Below are 18,610 nucleotides of genomic sequence, written 5' to 3' on the forward strand. Positions count from 1 at the left end.
TTGTTCTGCCTCCTCCTTCTGCCAGACCCCGTGACGGAATGCAGATGTCCAGGGGTTCGTGGAAGGCCACCAGTCTTGGCAGGCCAGGGTCTTCAGGGTTGTCTGGCATCTAGTACCATTCTTTGGGGGACGGGATTTGAAACCCATGGTGCTGGGTGAGTAAGTGACTGTTCTGTTTCCTCAGGTGACTCCAGGCTTCGATGCCAAAGAAGGGGAGCTCCTTGTGAAGGGACCCGCAGTGTTTCAGGAGTACTGGAACAGACCTGTTGAAACCAAGGACGCCTTTACTCCTGATGGCTGGTTCAAGACAGGTATTTTGCTGGGGATGAGTAACAGCCAGTTGGCACGGATGGGATCTCAGGTTCTGTGTCTAGCTAAAAGGTGCTGGAAAGCCCCTTCTCTCTCCGTCTCAATACCCTGGTGAGCCACCACCCCAGACAATACTGAATTAGATGTGCTACTGGATGGACCCCGTGTATTTACAGGGCTGCCGAGCGGAGCGTGGCCACAGGAGCAGCAGCCCCACATGTTGGTTTGTGGCTCGAGGTTGTGGGAACAGACTGGATCTGGTGCCGGAATTGCAGTTGGCTGAAACCTGGGAACCGTTCTGAGCTGCTGCTCGCAATTCTGATAAATGGTTGTCTCACTGGTGTTTCTAGTATGCAAATAACACTTGGCCCCTTTTAACCAATTTAGTGTTTCAGTGATTCTGTCACAACAGTATAATTCCTACCCATTGTACACTTAAAGCATGGGCCCCACTGAGGGCCTCATTTGTTCTGGTTCCAGCCGTCAAATGGTAATGGTTCATGCACTAAAAAGGTCGAGCCTGTAGAAGGTCTGCCTCTTGCATGCACCTAATTATACACCATTCCCGGCTTCTTTCTCATAACACTGAGGACTCGTGGGTCACCCAAGGAGCCGGAATCGAGGGCAATTCAGGACAGAGAGAAAGAAGGCCTTTGCACGACCCCAGGAAACTCTGAAAGTTGCTGCCGCAGCATACAGCAATGGAGACTTCGCTGCGCAGCTTTAAAAAGCAGGAGACTTTCACGACTTTAAGAGGGGAAGGCTGTCAGGGCTGCGAGTTACGGCCATGAGAGTGTGCCTCTTGGCGCCTGCTGCTGGGGTCTGCGGGCAGGGTTGGCTTCTCACGGGCTTCTGAGCCGTCGCAGTGGGAAAGCAGCGGGACTCGAGAGAGCCCCTGGCCTTGATTCCACCTGCTGCTCTTGCACCTTCCTCCCCACGGAAGAACGTGTGCCCTAAAAAGAACCCATTGGCCCGGTGGCTGCGGCAGCGGGGTCTTGGGATGCGGCAAGACCTGTCAGACTTGGGTTTGGCCGCTTCGGCTGGTCGACCCCAAGCTTCCCGCTTCCCTTCTTCCCATCCACAGAGGGCTGTTTGAATTAGCAGGTTGGTACCTGCGGGACGCGTGTCCTCCCGTGGTTCAGCCCGGGTGTCGTTAATCCTGCTAGTGGCGAAACTCACTTGGGTCTCCGATTAATTCCACTCCTGCCCATCGGCCCCTTCCCACCTCTGCCAGCGTCTGCCTGGGTGGGGCGAGGTGTCCTCTCAGCCCGGCCTCTGCTTTACGGCAGCGGCTGGACCAAGGAGCACATGCGAGGGAGGGGCCGATGGGCGATGCTCCCGTTCAAGTTTGCCTCTGCAGTAACTTAAAGCTGCCACTCTCCCCATTCCTCTGCCATGTGGGGATAAGGATACTGATCGGACTGCTGGGGTTGGTGTGAGGTTCGTAAAACAGTGCGTGGGAACTTTATGAAACAATCACCACATGTTGTTTTGCACCAGTCCCTCCATGCTGGCTGGCTAGTGGTATCTCTGGTGATTTTTACTTGTATTTAACCATTTTGATACCATTGTTAGTAGCAGTAATAACTTATTGGCAGCTGTAGCTGAGCAGGCAAGTGGTGTCGTTCTGTAGCTTGGTGGTGGCAGGCAACTCAGAGTTACAGGCAGTCCCATTTGAAAAAAAAACGTATTTTTCGAAGGTGATCCTCCTGACAAATATTTCAGATGCAAAGGAATAGCATGCATTAATTATTGTAAAGAGATGTCTTTAGGAGAAAATGATTTTGAAATTCGGTTTAATTTCATTGTAATGTGCCGCAAACAGGAAAGGAGTATATGTGTTTAATTGGCTCTCGGGGGTACGGCCTGGAAGATGGCATGCCTTTGTCACAGACCATTAGTGATACGGGCTGCATAATCAGAAGCTACAATCAGCTCACAGCTGCTGGCTCCTACGGGGAGAGAATGATATTAAATGGAAATCAGTATAAATTAAACTTAACCCTTTCGCTGGCCAGATCTAACTTCTGAGTTAGACATGGGGGGAACAAAAAACAACTCCTTGAGGTTGGGAGCAGGTTGAAGGTGGGCCCAGATTTTCCCCATTCCTAAACGCAACACACAGAGGTGGGAAGAGAGGGAAGTGGCATTCCGACTGCTCTCCTCCAGCCTCCTTAGTACGGCCCCCCAACATTTTTCTTCCTCTGAAAACATTTGGTAAACAGCACTCTTTTGGGAGTGATGCCGCTTGATCTAATAGCGAAATGCAAATCTCAGAGTGCTGTTATTTCTTCAGAGTTATGCCCCCTCTGCACATACATCCATTGTGTGTGAACACTCTCTTTCGTTCTCCCCCCCTTCTCCCCCCCTGCCCCCCACCGACTCCAAGACAAGGTCATTTCTGCAAAACGTAGGGCTGCCAGATTGTCCAGTCTCACAAGGCATGGCAATTGACATCTGCTGTCCAGGAATTCAGCCCACATTCAATAACAACAGAAGCTTCACAGACTCAGCCCAGTTAGATATGTTGCTTACTGCAGGTAAGAAGAAATATGCACTAGAAGAAATGATCGAAGTGTGATGGTAAGACAAAAATGAGTAGACTTTTCCTCCCACCCAAGTCAGTGGACTTCAGGGCATTCTTTTTTCAGCCTTCAGCATCAAAGATGCCTGCTCCACATTTACAGAATGATTCTGCCAGGCCTGAGAATCGCTGAGTCCTGCTTTGCTGGCTTCTGCCCCTACACAAATGTGGGTTGCAACCACCAACACAACCTCTAGGTGGCAGAAAGGAAACAGAGAAAATTCTGGCTTGTCCCTGCCATCTAGTGGCCCTGGGATCTTGGCAGCCCAGTCCCTGGAGCTCTACAAATCGAGTAGGGTTGCTCCTTGATGCATACCAGGCACCCTGCATAGCAACAGCAGCTAAGACCTTTTCTCTCACTTTAAAAAAAATCTGTCGTGAGATTCTCTAGAGAATTTTGTACTTGCTTGTGCGGTCAGGTGTCCTAGGGAAATTCCTACTCCTGAGTGTGTTTTTTATGAGTAGCAGCCAAATGATGCTACTAAGTAAGTTTCAAAGGCTGCATTTGAATGAGTTAAACAGAGTTAATTACCACCATAACATTCCCAAAGAATGCAAATGATTGTAGCTGCAGCAAGGGTGTTTATTCATGGCACTCTGCTGAGGCTGGAGAAACAGACTTCGAAATCTCTTGGTGCCCCAGCGGCCGAATGTGGCGGGGGGGCTGTCATTGCCTCCCTGGACCCAGATTGGTTGGAAATGCCCCCTCTTCGAAGGGAGAGTTTGGAAAGCGACGAGGCGAACTGTCCTTGTGGAACTTGGCGTCAGCAAGAGCCGCTCCAGGGGACCTTGCTCGGCCTGACTCTCCTGCACCCGAACCCAGCCTTGTTTCTTGGGCAGAGGCCCCCGTGGCAAAGCTGGTGACAAGGTTCTTGAAGAGCACACCAAAGCAGACACCCAGCTGGGGTTGGAGCGAAGTGAACTTGGCAGCGGCTCATCGTGCTGTCTTTAATAACTTGCACCATAATTCAGCATTCTTCCAATTGCTGATGACAGTTCTGGAAATCGGTGGTCAGCAGAAGGAGGAGAATTGCTGGTGGCAAAGGCAGGTGATGCTGCAGGCCTGAACGACGTCCTGGTAGGCTCTGAAGTTCTGGGCGGGTCAGCCGGATGGTGTGTGCTTTTCTCGCACTCGTGGGAGAGAGGGAGGGGAGACCTTTTCGGCAGCGCGCCTTTGTGCGTGCAGGTTTATGAACGGGCGTCACGGAGCCGCCGGGGCCTTGCTTTGCGACGATGGAGCTTCTACTTCAGGCGGGCCCTTTCTGGCCTTTGGTTCTGCATGTTGGCATGTTGGCAAGCTTTTCTACAGATGACAACAAAACAGAGTTGTCTCCTGTGGCTGCGAACTCATAGGCTGGAATGTTCATTAATAGCGTCCCTGTTCAGTTGGCAAATTTGGTGTTTCTGACGAATGTGCAGGTGCTTCTGTTACGGGGAATCCCACGCATCACCCACTTACCCTAGTATCAAATCTTGAACTGCAGTAAAATAAGGGCATGCCAGAGCACCATGACCTGGTGTTCCACCAGCAGAAATCACCCATGTGCATGCAGAACAGATAGTCCCAGGTTACTCAGGCAAGTAAGCCAAGCCACAAACAACCGTTCTTGTGGGTAGTTTATTGACATGTTTCCTAAATAGCAGATTGTTAAGAAACTGTGTGAAAAACAACAGTCTTTGCAGAATAGCCTCATGTCCATCTTTGGAGAAATCAACGTTCGTTGCTTTTGTGTTCTTTCAAGCTTTGGGGTGGTGGGTGTGATCCGCCTGGGTTTTTTCCTGCTTCAGCCCAATGAATTTGGGAGCGTAAAACATTCAGTCAATTCAGCCCGAAGGTGGGCTTCCAGGAATGCATCCACGGATCCTCCCTGCCGGGCAAAGAATTTATCTCCAAGGAAACTCTGGCTAAGTGGCCAGGAGAAGCGAGATCGCAGAGCTGCAATTCCCCCGGGGAAAGGCCGGCTCCATTCACACTTGCTAACACGTCCGGGGGACTAGAACCTGGCAGTATTTGGAGAGATTTATTTTCAATTACAGGTTGAAGCAGAGGCATGAAATAGTGCCGGCTCTGAAAGTGGAGCATAAATCCTCTGAGCAAATCCATGTATATCAGCTCCATATAATAAGATTTTATTGATTGCTATATTGTATCTGTCAGAATAAAACTCCCTTAATGCCTGCGTCAGGGCTGGGAAGATCAAAGGCTCCTCTGGCAACAGAATCTGATTCAGGAATCAATGCGGTTTGATTAATACGTCATTAAGAAAGTAAGAGTTATTTAATTTCTCTGACGGGGGCTTTAAAAGGCTTGTTTCTGTGAAGCTTCCCCTGTTTTCAAATGCAGCAAAACACGAAGCCTGCCAGCATTGCTCTTTTTAGGGAACCAAATTCTGCTTTTTAGCATTGGGAGCTTCGCTTAGGCTCAGACCTCATTGCTTTTAGAAGCACAGCTCTGGACCAGATGCATGTCTTGGAAAGCAGGGGATACCTCCTGCCCTTCCCGGAATGCACAACCACCCATGGGTGCATTCTGTTGTTTTCCACGGCACATGTGCTGGAGTGTGGATGCGTCAGTTCGAAAGGGATGTGCCCAGAGTTACAGGTGTCGAGGGACCATCCAAACCACAAGTGGGGTTTCCAAGGGAAGATTTAGGAGCAAGATGCTCAATGTTCTTTTGCTAGGGGCCTCCCCTCGGTCTGCTGAAGGTCATCTGCACTCTGCCGTGCTCAGGAGCTGCAGTGAAAACTGCAGTAGTTCTCCCAGCACCAGGAGTCTGCGGTCTGCTTTCCTGCAGCCCTGTGTCTCAGCACCACAACTTAAAAAGCATGTCAGGAGAACTGCCAACACTCCTAAGTGCCCCCAAAGGTTTGTGCATTCAGTCCCCCATTTTATTATTCCTTCCACCATGGAAAGAATGTGCAAGAGAATCAGAGCAGGTAAATTAAAATAACTGTCTGCCCCTTTAAACCCCTGGCAATCTCTGCTTCAGAAATACGTGGTTTTCTTTCAGTCAGATGAAGCCCAGGAGGTTCCCAAGGCCACAGGAGAGGAGGCCGTAGCTCCCCGAACACTCACACAGCTTTTCCCCAGGGGCTCACAGAAAGAGGATCATCTCTGCAAGAGGGACAGATGGGCTTGGTTTATTTAATCCACTTGTACACAGGCACCTTGGCACATCCTACCAGCTGAGTTTGTCGTCAGCGCCTGACGCAACTTGAAGTCCCCTCGTAGGAAGAGCAAGAACACTTTCACTGGTCCCGGCCTTTCCTTCGATGCCAGCCGCTGCACAGGAGGTTAAGCAGATGGCTTGGTGTAGTACCCTCGCTGTGAATTGGCAGTAGTTTTCCCTGGCACCTTCCCAGTCTCAAGAGAGGAGCAGGTGTTTCCCCCTCTGAGGCGGGCATTTGTTTCCATTTGTGGGCGTTCACACCTGAGATGGAAATGACTTGTGCCTGTTCAATGTGAGCTATAAATAGAAATGGGTCTAATTAAAATCCTAGCGTGCAATTTTTTTCCTGTTTGTTTACACCATCTCTCCCAGCTGTAAATTCGATTAATACTATTTTTGTTCTTTAAAATTATTGCTTAATGATGTTCTCCTGCAAATGTTGCCTGTCGCTTATCAGCAGGGTAAGTCCAACACAAGAGATGCATAACCCCAGAGGGAATGCCTCAGGAACAGCCTTTCCCAACCTTGCCTTCCAGTTAGATCTGTGTACAGATTGGAGCAATCTGGAGGGGGTGAGGCGGCCAAGTCAGAAAACCCATCGGGGCTTATGGACTTGTGCCTCCTCTGCCCCGGGTAGTAATTTCTCTGTGCAAACATGGAAATGTTGCCTAAAAGGCTGCATGACCCTCTGTCTCAGTGGGAATTTCACCTTTGGCCTTAAGGTTGCTCTGCACTGAGCGGAAGGAAATTGAGGTGCCACTGAAGTGAACAGCTGGAGGACCGGAATTCATTAACTAATTTTGCCCAGCTTCCCGGGCTGTGGGTAGCTCTGGTACAGAGGAGGTCATTGTCCCTCATTTGCTGTTCAAGCTTTGATGCACCGGCAAATGCAGATTTGTGTCTAGGTGATGTGATATTTACGTTTCCAAAAGCCAGCCTTCGGGGCACAGACTAGAGTCCTATTTTCTTGGATGTGCTGGATCCGCTGCAGCGCCGCTACCCAGGGGCACCTTTCAGAAGCCGTGCTTACGTCTTCCCACCCCATCAGGTTCTCTTCCTACCTCCCGTTTCTCTCCTCCACCCTGTATGCGTGCACGCAAATGCGCACACCAGGGTCTGAGACAGGCCTCTGGTCAGCTCTTTTGCAGAGGGAAAAAATGACAGGAAAAAATGGGACGGCGGGGGGCGTGGAAAGCATGCGATAGGAATTCTGTTCTGATAAGCTGAATCACAGCTTTCTTTCTTCCGCTGTCACCAGCGTCTGAAAGCGAGCACCTTTGTTTCCTAGACTCCCAGTCCAAGGCCTTGTAAGCTGGTCCCCCTTTTATTTAACATGGTTTGCCCAGGAAGCTGGTAAAGCCACGCTTAAAAAAAAAAAAAGCTGGACTTCTAAGCCTTCTGATTTCCTCCCCCTCCTGTTCTGTAATCCTGGGCAGATAACGTCCTGGCGAGCGGCGCTCCTTGCTTTCAGAAGGCGCCTCCCTGTAGGCTTCACTCAAGGCAGCTGAGAGCATCTTTACTCAGAGCAAGATGGGGGCAGGAGAGAGGAAGCGGGGGGGGGGGGAGGCGAGGCTGGCGGCCCCTGCACACTTGCCGTCAGGGCTGCTTAGAGACCCTTCGCCAGACAAGCCTCCTCACTGCGGGGGCCACTGCAAAAGCCTCCCAACGTCCTCCAGTTGCCGCCGCCTCGGTGGATTATTTAATCATCTTCTTCAGAAGATTCCCAGGAAGGTGGACCCCCAGGGGAAGGGGGCGGGCGGGCTGTTGCTCGCTTCTGCGTGGTGTGTAATTGATCCCGGAGCTGCTCTGCAAGGGACAGAAGCCGAGCTCGGGGTTTTAACACCGGCTTCTTGGTTATTCCAATTACTTGCAGCCAGGATTCAGCCTCCCGAGCTGCCGAGAGGCACTGCAGGCTCTCCTTCCTTCCCTGCCCTCTTCACCATCTGCAGCAATGTCTATAAATACTTAAATGCTAATGCGAGGGAAGGAGCGGTAGAGACTCCCCGTTTTTAAAGACCCCCTTGCTTCTCTGGAGCCCCTCCGCAGCAGCAGCGCTGTGCCTGCTCTTTCCCTGACCTCCTCCTGTTGCTGACGTGAAGGGAGCTCTCTCAGCTGCTGCTGGAACTGGGGGTGCCCCACTGAGGCGGGGGCAGAGGGCTTGGGGCAGGTGTGGGGCACTTACAGAATCCCCTGCCCAAAGGCCCAAAGGCTGCAGCCCAGGTGGCTTTAGACAGGACCTCCCACCCTCCTCCTAGAAGAAAAGAGCAGACCTGTTAACAGGCCATTTATTCTTCATTCCCACGTGCAACCTGCAGCAAGAAGGCAGACTGGCGTGACTGCCAGACTGCCTGCCTTTTCTCCTGATAAGTGATTTGCCTAAGAAAACATGAAGCAGAGGTTGGGTTTCCAGCCCCAATTTACAAGCTTTTATCTGGCCGTATGAAGTACAGCCAGGTACCCCTTCTCCAGGAGGCAGAAGTGATGATCATAGGCTGCGTTTGCCTTGCACACTTAACCACGTTCATTAAAGTTCTGGCCACTTGGCATCCAAGCCAGGGGCCCTGTTTCCTTTCAAAATGTGGGCCCTTTATAGGTCCATCTGGAGAAGGAGCAAAACTAACCCTCTGGATAATCTGGCTTCATTTGTGGACTTAGATTCAAGGATCATGACTTGCAGGTTGGTTTTTGGCATGTCAAGGATGAACAGACCTGGGCAGCCAAGTTGGCACTAGCTTGCAGCAACTGCCCAAGGCAGACACAGCTGGTGAAGGGAGCACAGCCCTTCTGTGTCCATGGCTCAGGCTTCCTGGTGCCAATTCAGCTGCAAATTCCACCGTTAGCACATGCCCACGCTGCAATCTTGGTTCATCCTAGACTTTCCCCTTCTTGGTCCTGCCCCCCCAGAGGAAGAGACCACCTGGCTCTTTCAGACAGGAGCATCCTTTGCCCACCCCAGCACCATGAAACATCTCGCTCTGCTCTGCTCTGAGCCCCCCAAACCTCAACTGGCAGTGGTAGGCAGCGTCACGGGCTGGTTGCCAAAGAGGGGAAGGGCATCTCCGTCTCTGCCACAGCCGGATGGGTTGTCCTGCTGAGGCTTTGGCCTCCGGTTGGTTGTGGTGTTCCACCCATCTCTTCCTCTGCCCCTTCTCCAGCTTTCTGCTGCTGAGGAAAAGCTGCTTAGCTGAGTATTCTGCAAAATGCCCTAGAGTGAGTTCCTTTTCCATTTGTTGTAATTATTTTTTCGGGTGAAAACGCTGGGGGAGGCTCTGCCCTGCCTCGCGTTCTTTCATCTTGGCAGGACTTTGCCCTTTTGCACAGTATGCCTCTGACAGCAGGCTCTGCGCAGCATACAAAGGCCCCGAAGAGCTTGGTACATGACAAGAATTCTAGGGCAGGCAAGCTGTGCTGGATGTCCTCCAGCAGGCTTGCATGATCTGCTTCTCTCCAAGGAAGAGTGGGGTGCTGGTGCCCATATCCAGCAGAAGGCGGGGGGGGGTGTGGGTGTGTGTAAATTCAAAAGATGCAGCTCAAAGATGGTTGCGCCATTGCAACTGATGTGTTCTTCCTTACTCTGTTGGCACTTTGATCTTTCCGATGGGCACGGTACTCTGGAGCGAAGCATCGGCCATATAATGGGAAGTTGTGGGTTACTCCTTTTTTCCCAACTTGGCCACCGCAAATAATTCTGGAGAGCCAGCAGCGCCTTGGCGCGCTCTCCCTCTTCTGGGCTGCAGGCTTCTTGGCAGCAGCGCCAGTGCCTGTTTGCTATCTTAGCTTTTGTAGAAGATTAATGTGCCTGGATTCCGAGGCATCCACGTTCAGGAAATTGTGGGGATTGTTTTGCTTGCGTGCTTCCCCAGGCTCTTGATGCAAGATGCAAGTTCTTGTCATCCCAGCAGCAGCTCCACCTAGATGTCAGGGCAGGTGAGCGAGCCCAGCGAGGACGTCGTGCCTTACGAATATGAATCCAGGGCTGGAGGGAGCTTTGGACTCTCCTTCTGGGCTGTGATTTCCCCCCAGCCAACCGCTTTTGATGCTTTATTCATGACGACTGCGGCAGGAGGGCCCCGCAAGACCCCAGGGAAGTGCTGCAGAGGGCCGCCTTGTGGAGGGGCTGCCTGTGGGTGCACGTCGGGTGAGACATGCTCGTCCTCCCTTGGTTTTTCAGTCCTGTGAAATAAGAGCCAGCAACTTGGTTGCATTAATTTCTCTCTACGCAAAAGCTGAAGTGCTGCCTGGATTCTGTCTCCGCTGCGCTTCCTTTTCCCCTGCACGCTGGCGTCTGCCCCAGTTTTTGAAGATGGCTGCACAGAGGCATGACATGGTCGCCCCCTGCTCCCCACCCTCCAAGCGCTGCAGGAGCCGCAGAGGGGGGAGCTCTGAGCATGAAATCTGTTTAAAAATCCAATACAGTGAGGATGGACTTGGGTTGGTACCCCTGCTGTTGCCACCAGCGGTTTCCATGCACAAGCAAAACGCTGCGTATGACCTATGAAGCCGAAGCTAATGAAGGGCAATCAGCGGAGTCCCCCCTCTGTGTCCCGTCACTGTCGCAAAGACCTGGGGCGGCCTCCCCTTTCCCTGGGACTCCCCCAAGAAGGGCTGGGCTGGCTCCCTCCCGGTCGGCCTTCTCGGCAAGCAAGGCCCCTTTTGTTCAGACCGGCTCTTCACTGCTAGGCGGACTTGCTGTCAAAATAGGCTGCAGCTTCTACTCCGGCATCCTCAGCCACTGCACCAGACTGGCCCTGAGACATGAAGAATCTCGCTTCCTCATTTCTATAATCCAACTGTACAGAGCCAAGATGAAAGCTGCTCATGGAGGGGGATCAGAAAAAGCTCTTTACTTTGGTTCTCAAATACAACAGCTTCCTAAGCTTGGGCAGATCAGCGTGGGTCAAATGGAGAATCTCCCGAATGTAAGAACAGCTTGGATTTAGATGGTGGTCACGGAATCTTTTTTCTACAAGGGTTCATTGTTGGAAAACCTTGGACAGATCTCTGTTGGCGAAGTCCTAGACCAGAATCTTTTGGGGAGGGGTGTCCACCACGTACCCCATGACCTTTGCCATCCTCTTACTGGTCTGGAGATGCCCCTGAGACTGGTAGGAGGTATGGACAGCCATACCCTAGTCTTTAATGATCCACGAGGGGAAAGGGGGGGCACCTGGGACGGAGAATGGCCTGGACAAGACGGGGCTCCCCTCCAGCGGCACCGGGCCACATCTTGTCCCCTTCACTTTGGCAAACAACTGAATTGGGAGTCCCACCTTGTCCAGGCCATTCTCCATCCCAGGTGCCCCCCCACTTTCCCCCCGCGTGTTATAAATACATTCCCCCAGTCCTTCCAGCACACTGTATCAATCTTGTTTAATAGACTGGAAAGCTTAATGCGCAGTGGCGGGTCACGGGGAGCACCGGGGTGATAGATTGTGCCTTCCCGGAGTCGAGCACCGTTGATGTATAATGAAATATTTATGATTTATTCCAGCTAATAAACTGGAATGAAGTGTGTGATATATGTGAGCAGATGGGGAACTATTGATGCAGTTTTCATTTGGGGAGTGGGGAGGTTCATGTCCATAACACACACACACATCACCAACCTTGAATGCCATAAACTCTGCGCCTCGCTTGGCTGCTGTGGGGACAGCGATTCCCCGCCCCGCATTAATCTCTTTCCTTCTAATTGTTTGCCCCCATCTCCACCCCACGCCCCCCAGCACCTGTTTCCACAAATGAAAACCTTCCTTTCTAGAGAAAGCCCTTCACCTGAGCGCCTTCGCTCTTTGGGGGTTCAGAGAACCGGGCAGTTAGGGATGCAGGGGCAATTTCCATGGGACTTTGGTCAGATTTAGCAGGAAACATCTGGAAAACGCTTCCTCCTGGCTCTCCACGGTGGTTTGCTGAATATTCCAACAGGGGCACCCTCTTTCGTTGCCCCATCGCTGTTCATCCAGAAAAGGTTGGACGAAAGATGAAAGAGGTCCGTGTGCTGCTCTGTCCCTGCTCGATGCCATAGAGCTTTTCGGGCGTATGCTAGGTATCTGGCCAGCCCTGTCAGCTGCTCCCTGCCAGGTCTTCATCCCTCCCCACTCCTTGCATGATCCCTTAGCCAAAGGCCCCTGCAGAAGCCCAAAGGGTCACTGCAGCTTTGGCTTGCTTCAGAGTAAACACCCTCGGGGGGGTTTCCATGGCAGAATGCTGCCTGCCCTGGGCAGGAGGGGCTTCTGCCGGGCGATTTGGCAGAGAAGGTGCCCTTGTCAGAGGGAGGAGACATCGTGCTGCGCTGCGGAAGGAGTCTTTGGACCTCCAAGCAAAGGAAATCTGAAAGGGACCCACCCAGGTTCCAGCTTCCTTGTCAGCCAAGGTTTGCCCTTGGAAGGGGAGCAGCTACGTGGCTGGGAGGGGAGGGGAAAAGAGCTCACTGCTCTGGGGTCTGTGTCCCATCATTATGACTTTCACAGGGACTCAGTCCATCAAGAGATGAAGGAAGCCTTCTTGAGGAGGCCATTCCAATTCCCTTGGTGCCCTCCATTTTTCCTAAAGCGCAGCCGCTGTAGAGATTGCAGTTAATCATACTCTGTGACCCCATAATACCTGCAGAAAACATCCATTAAATGGGATTGAAGCAGGAAGCCTCAAGCCCACCACTCTGATTGCACCAAAGCCCCCTATCCCCCTCTGATCTCAAAAGACTTCACAGGTTCAAAAGAGTCAAGCAGACAGAACTGGGGGAGAATGGAAACGTGCACGAATGTCATGCCTGAAGAGATGACAACAGTGGCAGAGGCTGCTGTGTTAGTGGTTGCATTTAAGGTCCTTAAGAGTGTGCTGTGTTCAGCTTTGGTGCTGGATTAAGGCCAGCCAAGCGGGCCCTGTTCTGTGTCCCCCCGTTGGGAGCCATGCATCCTGCAAGGACATCCTAGCTATGGCAGCCTGGCTCTGGAATGCCCCCCAGAGGCAGGAGGCTGTTCCTCAAACCCATCCCAAGAAACTGTGCCTATCCCCCCCCCCCTTGTTCTTTCTCAGGCGATACAGTGGTATATAAGGAAGGCACCTACTGGATTAGGGGACGGACCTCAGTTGACATCATCAAAAGCGGTGGTTACAAGATCAGCGCCCTGGAAGTCGAGCGCCATCTTCTGGCCCACCCTAGCATTGCAGGTGCTGTCTGTTTCTGCTCTGCCATTTTGCTGTTGATTAATGGAGTGCTAATTATGTGCGTGGCATTTTGAAGCTGTGAGAACTGGCTATTTCTTTCTACCAGGCCAGTTCTCCAATGCAAAAAGGTGAAGTGACCTCTTTCAAACACCATGAAGAAATTACTTTAAAAGATGATAAAATTAAATAAAGACTGGAAAGATGCGTAGAAGTGTAACTTGCATATACCAGTTAGCACAAATTAAATCAGTTCCAGCCATCTGCCTCCCATCCTAAGATTGCTTTAACCAACTAGTGGAATAACTTGGAGTAAATCTGGAAAGCTCCTGGGACTTGGATCCACCTTCACCAGTGAGTCAAAGATCTCTTGTTCCTGTCCTCCTTCCCAATATGGCTCTTTTCCACTCTCTCCTCCTGTAGATGTTGCCGTGATTGGTGCCCCAGACATTGTCTGGGGTCAGAAGGTCAGTGCTGTGGCAGAGCTCCACAAGGGCCAGGAATTGTCTCTTCAGGACCTCAAGAAATGGGCAAGGTAAATTAGAGCACCAGAACCAGTTCAGGCAAAGCCAGCAGACTCCAAGACAGTGCAGAGACAGCTTTCCATTTTTTTCCCCTGAGCCATCGCTTTTCTTCTCATTGAAGCTAAATCGGGGGGCTGGTCTCTAGAAAGGCTAACACGAATCTCTCCTTGCCATATCTAATTGTGAGGATTGATGAGGATCCATTAAAAGTGACCCCTCTGCCCCTTGGAGGGGCTTTCTGTGGATAGACAGACATCACACACGCTGATTGCCTACTGACTCAGCTTCTTGGATTGTGAGGTGAAAGAGGACTTGTCGTTGTGGGAGCCTGTCACAATTTGCCATTTTGAGGAGAACATTGCATCAGCATTGGCCCATTTGGTTGCGCAGAGCATCAGAAGAGCCTGTTGGATCATACCAAAGGCCCTTTAGTCTGGCCTCCTACTTCTTAGAGTGTGCCTCTTCTTGTTCCCCACCTCTGTGGCAAAATGCATATGATGCTGCCAACTGTAGCAAGCCCTGGAGTTCAGAGCCGCTTCTGGGCTAATTGGGTGCATCCCCTCTCAGGATCATAAAAGGTTTTTGTAGTTTTTAAGGACTCTAGCATGTCTGTTCAGATGGTTCAGGGTCCTGTGTTTTATAGCTGTCTCAAGGCGAGGCCATCTCCACATCTGAATCCGCAAGGCCATTCTGCATGACGGGAAGCAGCATTAATATCTTGCATCCAACAACTGGATCAGGAATCTGTGGATCTGGGACCCTCTGAATAGATAGCAATATAGAATAGCGAAGAGTGCACAGAGGGAGCTTCTGTCATGACCAATGGCCTTCATTAGGTCTTCAGATGCGTGTGCAAGTCTGGACGGTTGAGTTTCCCAATGCACAATGGGGCTTTTGAACCTTTTGACTGTATTTATGATTCCTACCCTTGTGGGATGAATGGTTCATAAGCTGAAGACCTAATTCTCCTGGGGTGTCCCAGGAGGGAGGTGGTGGAAGAGTTGTGCAGCCTCTTTGCTCACCAGACTGTCCTTCTCTGTCCCAGGGAGACCATGCCATCTTACACCATCCCTTCTGAACTGCTCCTGGTGGAGGAAATTCCACGCAACCAAATGGGCAAGGTGGACAAGAAGCAGCTTCTCAAACAATTCTATGGCCCGTTGTGAAAGCATCAGCCCATAGGAGGCGTGCGGGCAGAACAAGGGAGCTCTGTGGCGGAAGCGGGGCTTCAAAGCAGGACTTTGCTTGCAAAACCTGACTCTTACCCTTGCGGGTTTAGCTCAACATCTGTAAGACTGAACAGGACCTGTGATTTATTTTCGTAGCTGTAAATCTGGCTTTGCACTGCTCCGTCTCTTTCTGGACCAGCAGAAAATTCAGCCTACTGAAAACGCAAGGGTTGGTAGGTGACCGCGGAAGAGGTCCTGGCTCGGCTTGTGGCCCAGAGGGAGGCTGTTTGAACAGAAGCTGCAGCCTCCCGAGACAAGGCCTACTCTTGGTCTGCAGAGCGCGCGAGAGGGCCATGAATATTCTGAGCATGGGCACATGGGCAGGATCACCTCCCTCCCTCTGCACAGCTGAAAGTTCCTCCCCTCCACGCAAATGCATCTCTGGAGCTGAAGATTTAAACATGGAGACGTGCGTGTTAAAGGACAGGCAGGTCGGTCAAAGCAGAATTCGTATCCGTTCATGTCATCTCACCCATATTTCCATGCTGTTCTGCACAACTCTGACCTCTTAAAAATCCGTATTAAATTTATATTTACATTTCCATTTTTGAACATATTTCTCACTAAGTACATACTTCTAAGCATCTTTACTCCTGTGGTTCTTATTTCGTATTTTGGAGCTGAGAGTTTGCATCAAAAAATTCAAGAAATCTGAAGGATGCCTGCATTGCAAAAGTTTATTTGCCTGAAAGAAGGACTGAACTAATCTGTGATCGTGCTTAGAGAACGCCATGGGAGAGGGGTGCGTCCACCAAAGGGCACCTTGCATCGTGCCATTTCTGAGCAGTAATTTGCGGTGGATACTTGGAAGAGAGCCATTGACTTTGCAAACGGGAATGTGGACTCTTAAGACAGGGCATGGCTGGCTGGGGAATTCTGGGAATTGAAGTCCACACATCTTAAAGTTGCCAAGGTTGAGAAACCCTGCCTTAGACACCCTGGCAGCCGTGTTTCCCTGGAGGCCTCGCAAGCAGGCTCTGCCACGGAGGGAGGGATTCCCAGGGTCATGGCTGCCCTTTCTGCTCCGGCAGGATGCTCCCAAGAGGTTCCCACAGAGACTTGGGGCTCCATTTCTCGCTCTGCATCATCCACTGTGGCCCCCGTCACCTTCTTCCTGTGTGTGGCTTGTCCCCAGAGGACACGCTGCTGCTCCCGCACAGGCAGGCACACTCACTGGCATCCCGGGTCCACCCCTCTGTGACTTCCCGCCACCAGCATTTATCTGCTTTTCTTTCCCGCATTCCCTTCTTTGAAGAATTCCCCCTCCCACTCACCCCGCACGCACTCTCTCTTTTTATGGTGCAGTAAAAGAGGCCTTCATTAGAGGAATGTAATCTCAGCACAGGGACTGTTAATAACCCTCCGTAAATTGCGATCTGTCCTTTTGCACGCTCCACCACACGCTCCTTCTGTTTGGCTACAGATGCAGCATGGTGGAGGGAGGACGCGGTTATTAGGGAGGAACAAATGAAGGCTGACCCTTCCTAACAACCACGCTGGTGCACCGTTTCTCTCTCTCTTTCCCTTCCCTCAGAGGGGCTTCCTAGAGTGAGCCTGTCCCGTCCTAGGCCCTTCCCAGCCAGCCCCTGCGGGTCGGGCTCCGTCCTTCGTGCTGGCCAGGGACGATGGGGGATCACAGGAGAGGTAGTGGAACATGTCTGGGCTGCCCCAGGTGGTACTAATGGCTACCTTGCAGGGTTCTGCTTAGAATTACTCTGTGCGGCTTGGAGCACATGGGCTTCTTTCCGCATCATGCAAGGTGCCTCAGTCTGAAGCCAGGCCTCGCTCACTACAGGCCCTGGCTTTGCTCTTTCAGAAGGTCTCACAAGATGGTCCGCTCTGTGCTCTGAGACCTCCTGAGCGAAGCAGCAGCAGCAGTCCTCAAAGGCCCTCATCGGAGACAGGAGCCGTCCCCACCAGTTCCTTCCAGCAGTCCTGGGAGTGCAGCTCCCGTTGGGGGGGGGGGATATTCTGGGAGACCCCGGGCCAGGGAAGGTTGCAGCTGATCCTCGTCTCTCCTGCAGCCCAGAGCTACAATGGGAAGTCAGTTGCCCCTCTTCTGCTGGGCTCTGCCTGCCTGCTTGCTCATCCCCAGAGCCAGCACCCTTTCTTTCCCAGCCAAATGCCTTCACCTCCATGCGCCACAGATTCTACCATTGCCCTTGGCAGACAATCCATGATCAGCCCCTCGTAGCTTTTCTTGTTTGGGTTCTGGAGGAGATCTTGGCACAGTTATCCTCAATGTCTGTGCAGAGAGGAAAAGGCAGTTCTATAAAATATTAAAAAACAAAAATTCCTAGGATGCCAGTTTCTGAAAACCTGGAACCAGGAGCAGCCCCATGAGGGAAGTCACAACCCTGTGGCCAAGCTCAGCTGGTCTCCATCCTTCTTGGTCAGGTGCCCTTCCTCCACCTGATGCCCTCCAGGTGTGCTGGAGGCTGGCAAGGAATTGTGGGAGTTGGAGTCCAGTGCATCCAGGGGACACGAGGGTGGGAAGGACATCGCTGAGCTTTCTTGTGAAAATGGGGGAGGAAATTCAGCGTCTCTGTTCTCTCCTCCCCCACAAATCACCCAGCGGGGGCCAGATGGCAGGAAGAAGTGTTGCATGCTGGCCCTCCTGTGGAAAGGATGGAACCATCCCCTCTGTTAAAACATCAGCAACACAGTAAATTTTTTCACTTACCATATAGATCAATATCAAATTATCATGTCTCACATTCATAACTCTTAAGCCAGCCACAATGGGGAGAGACAAGGTCACTTGAGAATAAATAGCAGCCGGCACGCTCCGCGATCCATCACTCCCGACAAGCCCCTGCTCTTTTGCACCAGGCCACTGACAAGATCATTAATAAAACTCCACCAGGGCCCGATCGATGGGCTTGATGGATGAGCCCAGGTAGCAAAGACAGTGAAACAGCTGCCTGTCACGCCTGGCTGAGGAGTGGGAACCCAGTCAGGGGAGCACTCTAGGCTCTGCCGTTTCCCCCGGGGCCCCTAAAAGCTGTTCCAGGCCAGCCAGGGGACGTTTGACTTTGGCACTTGAGTCTACCTGATGGGTCACTTGAGGGAGGGTCAAGGGCACCTTCCTGGCACAAGCACAGGAATAGGAGAAGCGCCTGCTGGGTCAGGCCAAGGCCCACTGTAGACCTGGGTGCATTTCTCCCAGGGGCCAACCAGCTGCCTCTGGGGGTCACCAGGAAGTGGGAGAGAGACACACACACACCATTGTCCCTCACAACTGTTATTGAAACACAGGCTTCCCCCAAGCAGGAGGAAACTGCGTTTTCCAAGCTAAGCACCTTGAACGGGGCTGTCCTCCATGAAGATGACAGAACTATCAAGCAGTGGAACAGCTGGCTTCCCAGAGTTGTGGGTGCTCCATTGCTGGAGGTTTTCAAGGGAAGATGGATGGTCTGAGGATTCGTGCCTTGGCAGGGGGTTGGACCAGGAGACCTCCAAGGTTCCTTCCAACCCCATGATTATATGAAGATGAACGCCATCTCAGCGGTCCTCCCCACCCTGGTGGCAACTGCATGTCCGAGGGGGCAGGTCCCATGCCAGCATCAGCAGATGGAAGGACCCAGGGGTCAGCTGAATGGAGCCCTCTAGCTCAGCATCCTGCAGAAGCGT

The 18,610-nt window shown here is 51.9% G+C and overlaps 1 protein-coding gene across 3 annotated transcripts in view; it reads left to right on the forward strand.

Annotated features, from left to right (window-relative positions):
• ACSF3 (acyl-CoA synthetase family member 3) overlaps window positions 1-15,519 on the forward strand; it is a 39,784-nt gene extending 24,265 nt beyond the window's left edge. The window contains exons 7-10 of one of the 3 annotated variants that reach the window (XM_063312679.1): window positions 185-311; window positions 13,096-13,230; window positions 13,648-13,759; window positions 14,794-15,519. In XM_063312679.1, the coding sequence (XP_063168749.1) occupies window positions 185-311; window positions 13,096-13,230; window positions 13,648-13,759; window positions 14,794-14,914 (495 nt within the window). In that variant the 3' untranslated portion in view covers window positions 14,915-15,519. Of the gene's footprint in view, window positions 1-184; window positions 312-2,698; window positions 2,821-13,095; window positions 13,231-13,647; window positions 13,760-14,793 lie in introns of those variants that run through there. The other 2 variants (XR_010068589.1, XM_063312680.1) reach the window with 2 other exon arrangements.
• Window positions 15,520-18,610: the final 3,091 nt, after the last annotated feature.

The sequence above is a fragment of the Candoia aspera genome, chromosome 11 (assembly GCF_035149785.1).
Source record: "Candoia aspera isolate rCanAsp1 chromosome 11, rCanAsp1.hap2, whole genome shotgun sequence".
Classification (NCBI taxonomy): domain Eukaryota; kingdom Metazoa; phylum Chordata; class Lepidosauria; order Squamata; family Boidae; genus Candoia; species Candoia aspera.